At 39.9% G+C, this 8,998-nt stretch overlaps 1 protein-coding gene across 1 annotated transcript in view; it reads left to right on the forward strand.

Moving 5' to 3' along the window:
- The window catches only part of LOC101847351, a gene marked incomplete in the record, with an annotated part of 24,153 nt that extends 21,156 nt beyond the window's left edge, over positions 1-2,997 (forward strand). The window contains 1 exon segment of the mRNA XM_005101533.3: positions 42-2,997. Within this exon segment, the coding sequence (XP_005101590.2) occupies positions 42-53 (12 nt within the window).
- Positions 2,998-8,998: the final 6,001 nt, after the last annotated feature.

Below are 8,998 nucleotides of genomic sequence, written 5' to 3' on the forward strand. Positions count from 1 at the left end.
CCCCCCCCACCCGTTTTCTCTCATCCTTTTCTGCGCACAAGCTGGCCAACTGACGACCGCATAATCGGACGAAAGTTCAAAAAGAGGATGTCTCCGCTAGATCTCGTAGACAGCCTAATGAGAGTACATCTTGCTCTGTTCTTTGTAAAGAGACCCTAATAATGTCCTTAACTTCAAGAAAATGTAATAAATGAGTATATGGAGTCATTGCATGATTGTATGACTGTTCAATTTCCCGCTTTTTGTAGTCTGCGTACTGCCTGGAATTTTCTACGTTTTGAATGAATTTGAATCGTGATAACTGTTTCATGCATTGCCCAAATTCAATTATTTAGATGGTGAATGTAATAGTTTTTACAACTCTTTTTGATCGAATAATAGCCTACACTTTCAAACGCTTTGACATTGTATTATAATGCTGAATCTTAATATCGTCTTTCACACATGGCGTCACGCGACCTAAATGTGGCCGTGCAGTGAGTGGAAACCCCGGATGTACGTACGTACTAGGTCAAGTAGGTTTTGAAGGTGGTGAACCTAAAGTTTACTTTTACCAAAATGTCATTTCCTTGTAGGTTGTTGGTTTTGGCTTCTTATTTTTCGTATGTGACAGATTTAAGGCAAACCATCCCCATTTTCTAGAGTCAAATACAAACTCATGTTCTGCATACTACATACATCAGCACGTGAATCGCTTCTGGTTCTCTTTTTGTAACCTGACACAGTGTCCATGTTACCTCCCGCTTCAGCTTCAGAGATAGGGCAAAAGTAAATTTGGACCCCTTATTCTTAAAAGCGTTGTTTCGCATGATGTCATGGAAACCCAAACATAAGACAAGGAATATGTCTAATTATTATCTCATTGATGTAACCCGACTGAGAGTGAGTCTCCAAATGTGCGCAATAGGTCAAGTAAGTTTTAAATTGGGGCCCTTTTAAAAAAAATCCAACGATCTTCTCTTTACACTTTTAACAGCACTTTTCTTTGCCTTTAGTCTGTACTCACACAGCTCTAAACGAGGAGTCTTCTTTCACTGAGACAGTGTTGGTTACATTGCCAGCATGTAGTAAAAGACCTGAACTAAATCTACATATTATGTACATTATGTATAATGCTGCTTCTGGGTATACTTCAAGTTCAAACACCATGTTATATGTGTTGTAGCAATTTGGATTTTGTTTTAGGTTTTCCTCTCAGGTTTAATTCCAAACCTGATTTTCATTCCTTCCCCTTTGTCCTTCAGTGTTCACAATGTGTTTTGTCAGGTTCGCCATTTGCACCAGAAGTGCAAAGGCTTTAGATCTCTATAAGATGTCTGTTTTTGTAAGTGGTAGATCTTATACTTAAACGCTTGGAAGAGACACTCGTGTGAAGTCAAATACAGTTGAAATTATGTAAAACATTTTTATCGAAAATAGGAAAGTATTTCTGGTAGAGTCTACGGTCTAGCATGCTCATAGAGAAATCGTCGAGAAGCAGAGATTTTTTCGTCATGTACGAATTTTACTATTGATGAGCTTTAAAATATATAGACTATAAAGATGTATATCAAGAATCCTATATGAAAAGATGCAAGACCTGAAAGTCTGTTCTTTGTGAACATGTTCATTATGTTGTCCTAATCTGTATTTTTATTCCTATCCTCTCAGAATAAAAAAGCAACATTCTTCGTTTATTGGACTGCCATCAGTACGTTAACTCGGGTCCAGTCTCTCGAGTATCTAAAAATTTTCAGTACTTTCCTAAGAGAATTTTTTTTCAAGGGAAATGAAAGACACGAACAGTTTGATACATGTATTTAGCTGCATATTATAGTCTTTATTGTTATTATTTTTAAAATTATAAATATTTTAGGCTCATTGATTTGGTTTAGATCAATAAGAACGCAGATTGCGTTAACTGCCAGTCATCTAGTTCCAAACCTGACTGAATGGGATAGAGCATCTCAGCAGACACGATCAGTGAAATAGAAAGTTCTCTCCGCGTTACCAAACTTACTTTCAGACTAGTTCTGTACGTGCAATGGCGAGGTACCTAACCAAGGCCACACTGGCCATGCACTGTGTAATGTTTCATCACTTTGTGCCACAACGCAAATGACGTCAACTGCATCAGTTCAATTCTTTCTTTTTTTTTTTTACTTTCCGGCGCAGCCACGCAAAGATGGGAGTAAACTTTATTAGCAAATCAAAGCACAGCATACACAGCAGTTTCCCAACCGAATATATGCCTTACAAAAAATGAAGTCCTTAATCTATATCCAGGTCTTTTCAGCAAAATCGTGAAAGTACATTACTTATTAATTTTCTGTTGAGGAGAAAAAACACACTTAATGTGCACAATCACAGAGAATTGCGCTGTTATGCAACGGCTTACTCAATAAGCCGCCCTTCCGAGCGGAAGACACGGTAAATTGCGCAGGTTTTTGAGCTTGCTAGGGAGAGTGGGGAGAAGTGGGCCACCGTGGGAAGAGTTTTTTAAAAACCGAAACAACTAAAAAATGAAGAAACAAAGAACAGAATGCGTTATATCAATCTACACAACTTTTATTGTGTTTAAAAACCAGTTGTAAGAGATAGAATGAAATTGGTTTTATAGAGTGCTGAAGTCAACATTACAAGTGGAGAGAAGAGGGCCATGGGTGGGGAGAACTGCCCCCCCCCCCTCCCTGTGGGGAGAAAAGGGCCCCCTGGGGAGAAGAGGGCCACAGGTGACATCTTTTACCAGAGCTATCGGAACCTTAACAAAAAACCCCAATAAATTCCCCACAACGGCACAAATATGGAATTTAACGCAAATTAAGACCACCAAAGTGTCCAAAGTCAACCTAGATACGGATGTCACCTCTATGGTTCTTACAATAGTGCCTCTGAATTCAGAATGTGGGTGGGGGTAAAATGGCTCTAATTGAGTCAATGTGGACTGAAGAAATATCTTCCACTGCTGGTTTTACAAAGTGTAGGCTCTTTTTGCCCTTTCTTCTAAAAAAAAAAAAATCAACCCCAACATCACCTTCGTTTCTTTCTTTGTCAACAACCTCAACATAGTAAAACTGGGTGACTTTTGTTGAGAACTCACACACCACGCCACGCTCTGCTGATGTTATCTGGCCCAACTGCTCAGTAGGCCATCGCGAGGTCCAATGACTTTTGGGACTTTGTGAACTGTTATGATTCATGTTTCGTCTAGATTGAGTATCTGAGCTCCACAGACACCCAGGTCACAATCTAGAAAGAGCCTGCAGCAAGTTGAAAAATGTTCCCACAGAATGTCATTTGAAAGCTGTGGCTCTTGTCAATGAGGTACAAGTAGCCACTGGTTGTCGCAGACTGAGTAGCGGATGCCCTGCATCATCCCACGAAGATGAGTACGAAAGGTCTTCGGTGATCTGCAACAGCGACTTCATAGTCGAGTTTTCAGTAGTTAGCAGTTGTCAAACCGTAGGATCTTTTGGCACTTTTCAACATGTACTGCGTCAATTCATCCTCTTGTTCTACTGTAAATAATTGACTGTGACGATAGTTAGGACACAATTCAACATCACCTTGTAGAGCTTTCTTCACATTGCTTTTAAGGGTAGTGCGAGCAATGCAGCGAAGGCATATGTGACTTCCCTCAAAGGAGCCCTATTTCTGATAGCTGCCACTGCATTGTTCAATGTATCAGGTAAGGCTGTGCCTATGCCGGTCTTCCTTTGATACGTAGCATTGTCCCTAGAGATTGAACGGAAAACAGAAGAATAAATCATTTAATGCGTGTCTTCGGGACGCTGGTTCGTGCCGAAACACTTGCAGGAAGCGGGTACATGTACAGTGTCACACAGAGCATCAGTGAGGGGAAAACTCTGGAATGGTAAACTACTGTAAAACTACCCCAAGGTTTGTTTTAAAAGTCAACATCTAGATTTAGATCTAAGCCTCTATCTTTGCCTTATATTCTAACAAATTAGATATTATGTCTAAAATAGCATGGAAATATGTTGAAGATTATTTTTCTACAACTGGGGAAAACTGGGCCCATGGTGGCCCACTTCTCCGCATTGGTAGTCTAATAACTATTATTCAAATGTGTGTTTTCTTAATTAAACTGGCAGTTAAAACACGCAGAACACATGAAAATAAGTAATTATTTTAGATAAGTTCTTTAACTATTGTTACACTTACCCAATCTGTTTTGCTCCTCTTTGTGGTAAAGTTGCGAGTTTCAAAAATCGAATATTTCAAGTTTTTCTTGATGAAAACGTCTTTTCCGCTCCATTCACTCAAACCGGCCAGAAAAAGAAAGGAAGTTGCTTCCTTGCGCTGGAAACAATTTTTTACATGTTTTTTTCTTGCAAAATTGCTCTAGACATCTAGATTTTGGCTCTTCAGGGGGTGGCCCACTTCTCACTCTCCCCTATTGATTATGTGGTCTGTAGTGGAATCAGAATCTTGACCTCAAACATGTTTAGCTGATTGAGTGTTCACTAAAACCAGTTCACGACCTCTCTATCACTACTATCAGGTTGGGTGTCGGAGGGAGTAAGCCTACACTGTTTAGCTGAAAATAGTCCGGTCTCAGAAGAACCAGAAAATAAGTAAATGTATTAGCGGCCTGGTATAAATGTGTATACCCAATGCAATTTAGTCGCCCTCAAAAAGAAACTTAAAATGGAGGTTTTCATGACAGAGAAAGGACGAAAAATAATACAATAAAATGAAATAACAGTCTTGATAATTGTCTCTCTATGAGATCTACTACTTAAACTTATACTTATTGAATTTCAAGTCGGTACCGTGTCGAATACCTGCTCAACCTAATGAAACACTCGATACCAAAAATACCAGCGCAATTTTCTTACAGGTTTTGAAAAACTCCTTTGAACTTTTTGATTATTTACTATTACTAGTAAAAGTACCCGTTCTACGAACGGAATAATAATGAGGAAGTATTAGGAAAGTTAAGAACAGGAAAAAGACTGAAAACAGGAAAGAAACAAAACATAAATATTATTTTTACCTTGAATTTATCCATTTTGTAGCACCCCCTCTTGACTACCTCTAGGGGTAAGACTTCTTCCCCCTCTTCGAAGGCGTGGCATTTTCTCCTAAAGTTCCAGTTCAATCACATTTTTAAAAAAGAGTTAGGCCTACTTGATTTTTTATCTTGATCTAGATTAGATATTAGATCTAGATCTAGACATAGATCTTCACACGAACACACTGAACACAAAATATCTTTCGGCGCAGTTCAGCGCGCGCGCTAATCCACTGCAGGAGAAATCTACTTTCAATACTTTCACCATATTTTAAAATCTTGATCTAGATATTAGATCTAGACATACACACACATGCGACTACACGCAGGGCGTAAACTGGGCTACGATTGGCTGAACCTTTGACTTTGACCCATTACATTAAGTAGACCTACGGTAGGCTACTCTTGGCGCTTTCGACGACACCCTCCCTGTCACTCACATCCCTCCTTCTGTAGTGCTTTCTGGCCTCCTCTCTCTCTATCTCTCCCCCTCTCTCTCCCTCTCTCCCTCTCTCTCCCTCCCCCCCTCTCTCTCTCCCAAGGTAGGGTAACAAACGAAAAAGTCCCCACTTCTTCTTCTTCTTCTCCCTCCCTCCATCCATCCTTCCTCCCCCTCCTCCTCCTCCTCCTCCTTCTTTTTCTTCTTCTTCTTCTTCTTCTTCATTTCTCCTCCTCCTCCTCCATCTACACCTACGCCTTTTCCTCCTCCTCCCCCTCCTTCTTCTGCTTCTTCTATGAGTGCTCCAAACCCGCTGTGAGAAGACGGCCGAAAGCGTGAGACCGAAACCGGGAATTCCCGTAAACCTACTTTAATGTTTAACTGAACACTGAACCAAGGAGTTTAGAACTTTTAATCTCCTTGGACTGAACCAGAGACACTAAAATATAATTAAATACTCTCTGACTGAACACAAAATTATCCTTCGGCGCAGTCGGCACTCCGCACCGAATATACAATGTCGAAGCAAATGATGGCGATCGCTACAAACGGACTGAATTTAACTTAAAATCGGCTTTCTTTTTACACATTTGATCTTAATGAAAATACAATGGTGCAACACTACGTTTCAAGTTATGGTTACTGGGAAAGTTTCATATTTTTTCATTCAGCAGTTTCTGAGAATATACTGTTCGCAAAATTTGGCCTCAGCTCCATTAGTAGTAAGATTATTAGGGGAAACCTGCGCAATTCTCCGCTGTCCCGCCTTCGTCCCTAATTGGGGGTTGGGTGGGGGGCGAGGGTAAAAGTCGTATAAACTTTTCACTTTCTCATCGTGGGCAAAAAAAAAGTACATCTAAGCCTAAAGATAGAAATTGAATGTTTCATTCTCAGATTACTTTTGTCGTCTGCAAAGGCAAGCTTCATTTTTTATATTCGAATAATTTTACTATTTTTGTTAATAAGAGTCACGTATCACAGCTGCCCCCCCCCCCCCCCCCCCCCCCCCCCCCATTTCCTAGGGTTTTTTCTCAAGGCATTTCAAGGGTGTGGGGGAAGTAGGATTTGTTCATCTTTCTTTATTAAATGTGTGCGCGCGCAATTACTAGCGAAAAGAGAGCTTAACTTTTAAAGAGATTTATGGGCAACTGTTGCTTCACTTCTGCTATATATAGAGGTGTGGTGCTTATTTCAGACCAAATATTCTAGTATTGCCTACTATTTCTATATCACAGAATGTTGTCATTAGCGTGCACAGTACAGTATAATAAATGGAAACAGAAACAGTCGGTATTTCTTGCTAAAGGTACATGTACTAGGATCATTTGCAATCAGTTTTATGCTCTCCTTTATTCTGCTTTGGAAGAGGATTAAAAAATATTTCTTTCTTTTGACATTCTGAGTTTCACTTCATTTCAAAATGATCGGTGCCTTGTCTTTCTAGTTCATCAATCTGTCGAAGTTCCCTTAAGTTCTACAAACCTGTTATATTGGGGAAAAGCTTTGCTATTGTAATGCTGGTATGTAAGGCCTACACATGTATATTTGTTATACACGTAATTACAATCTTATTCAAGATATTCAGTCCCCTGCGAGCTATGTAAACTTAAGGTTAGAGCAAACTACAGCAGAAGGAAAAGTTCTGAGGAAAAAGTATTAAGTTTGCCTGCTTCTGTATGCCAAAACAAGTTTGCCAATGGCAGGACTATGCTCAATCAAAATGCCAACAGGATTTGTAACAAAAAGAAAATGCTTAGTTAATATGAAACATAAGTTTGTCAACAGAAAGACCATAGCCTGCCTACTTTTGGTCAATATCCCAACATAGGTTTTACGTGTAGTTTTAGTACAAGTTTTCCAGCACTTGTAACACAATTCGGTCAAGAAAGTACCAAAAATTAGAGGTATTACTGAAAAGAAATATAGGGAGAAAATGAGGACATGTAAGGAAGATAAATGTTTGACAAGAAGGAAAGAACAAACCACGCTAGATCTAGAGCACCCACTAACGCTGGTTTTCAGGCAGCAGTTTCTATGCTTTGTCAATATGCCCACATAAAAGTTGACTAGCATTCAGCCTATGCCTGATCAATATGACATCAGTAGTTGCCATCAACAGTAAATTACCCTGTGAGTGCACAATACAAGAGGGTGCGGTGGCCGAGCAGTTAGTGTGCTCATCTACGAAGCGGTTCGGACACAGATTTTTTTCGCCCCCTCCTGCCCACCCAGCAGTAATGGGTAGGCCTACCTGACTTCGAGTTGGGGAAATAAAGGCGACGTAGAAAGGAACTGGCCACTCTACCACAATATGCTGAAGGCCTAGGAAGTTGTCTCACTAACAAGGCAGTCCCCAATGTCTAGATCAGATGCGGGAACAACTTTACACAATATATGTGAGGGAGCGTGGCAGAATCAGGCTCTCGTCAATTTTTGGGCATGTAGAGTTATTGGTATCATCTTAAAGCTTGTTCACTTGTCTTTATTTTGATGAAAAATATATCCATTTATCTTGAATACAAGTCGAGATATTTGCAAAAGAAGGAGATGGGGGTCACTTGTTTTCAGAGGTAAAATTAGTGAGAAAATGTCCGCCAAAGATTAGTTATTTCCTTAGCTTAAGAGTCCATGGTAACTGAAAATTCACATTTTTTGTGCCTTTCATCAACGTTTTTCAGAAAAAATCCGCACAGAAATGAGTTCTTTAATGGGCATGAAAAATGTTCATCCCAAAAACGAAAATTTGATAAAAATTCAGAAACAGGCGGAAAAATGCAAGTCTCTTCACTTTGATTATTTTGACGAGAGCCTGATTCCACCACGCTGCCTCACATATGTATAAATAACATAGACGCAGCACAGACCAGACAAAAGTCACCTTATTCCTGACCTTCAGCACTGTAGTACAAAAGTCTGTAACAAATTATGATTCAGTGTCGCTTTTAAGTAAGCGTTTAATGGCCCTTACAACACCATTAGGTCATCATACAAGTGCCGAAGATTACAGGTGTTACAAGAGAGTGACAAACACAAAAAAAGGAAGAGAGATAATGACGATAGATGTTTGATAGGAAAGGAGAGGAACAAAACACATCAGAGTACCCGCCAGCCATCCACGGCTTCAGTGCCTTTCTTCAGACATTTTATCGCAATGAAAATACTTTTGTCTTTTTTTTTTGGTAAGCCTTTTACAGCACTCGCAACTGCATAGGTCATATGAGCGTGTGGGCACATTAAACATTTTCAGTTTGGTAGGAATTAATTTTGAATTTCGGAGGGGGTGGAGGCAGAAATTGGAGACGAAAGTAGATGACAGAACATGGTCAGAGAGTAGGAAAGGGAGTGAAAGGAGAACATTTTTAGAGAAGAATATTTTACGTCGCTGTCCGGATTCGAACGCGGGACCTATTGAATGAGAGGTAAACGCCTTAACCTCTAGACCACGAGAGCCCCAATTTAAAATACTAACAGTGGCACAGGGCTAAGGGCTACTTCACAGAATCCACAACAGGGTAAAAACAGAAATAATGAGAACTACCAAG

This window comes from Aplysia californica, unplaced genomic scaffold (genome assembly GCF_000002075.1).
Source record: "Aplysia californica isolate F4 #8 unplaced genomic scaffold, AplCal3.0 scaffold00287, whole genome shotgun sequence".
Lineage (NCBI taxonomy): Eukaryota > Metazoa > Mollusca > Gastropoda > Aplysiida > Aplysiidae > Aplysia > Aplysia californica.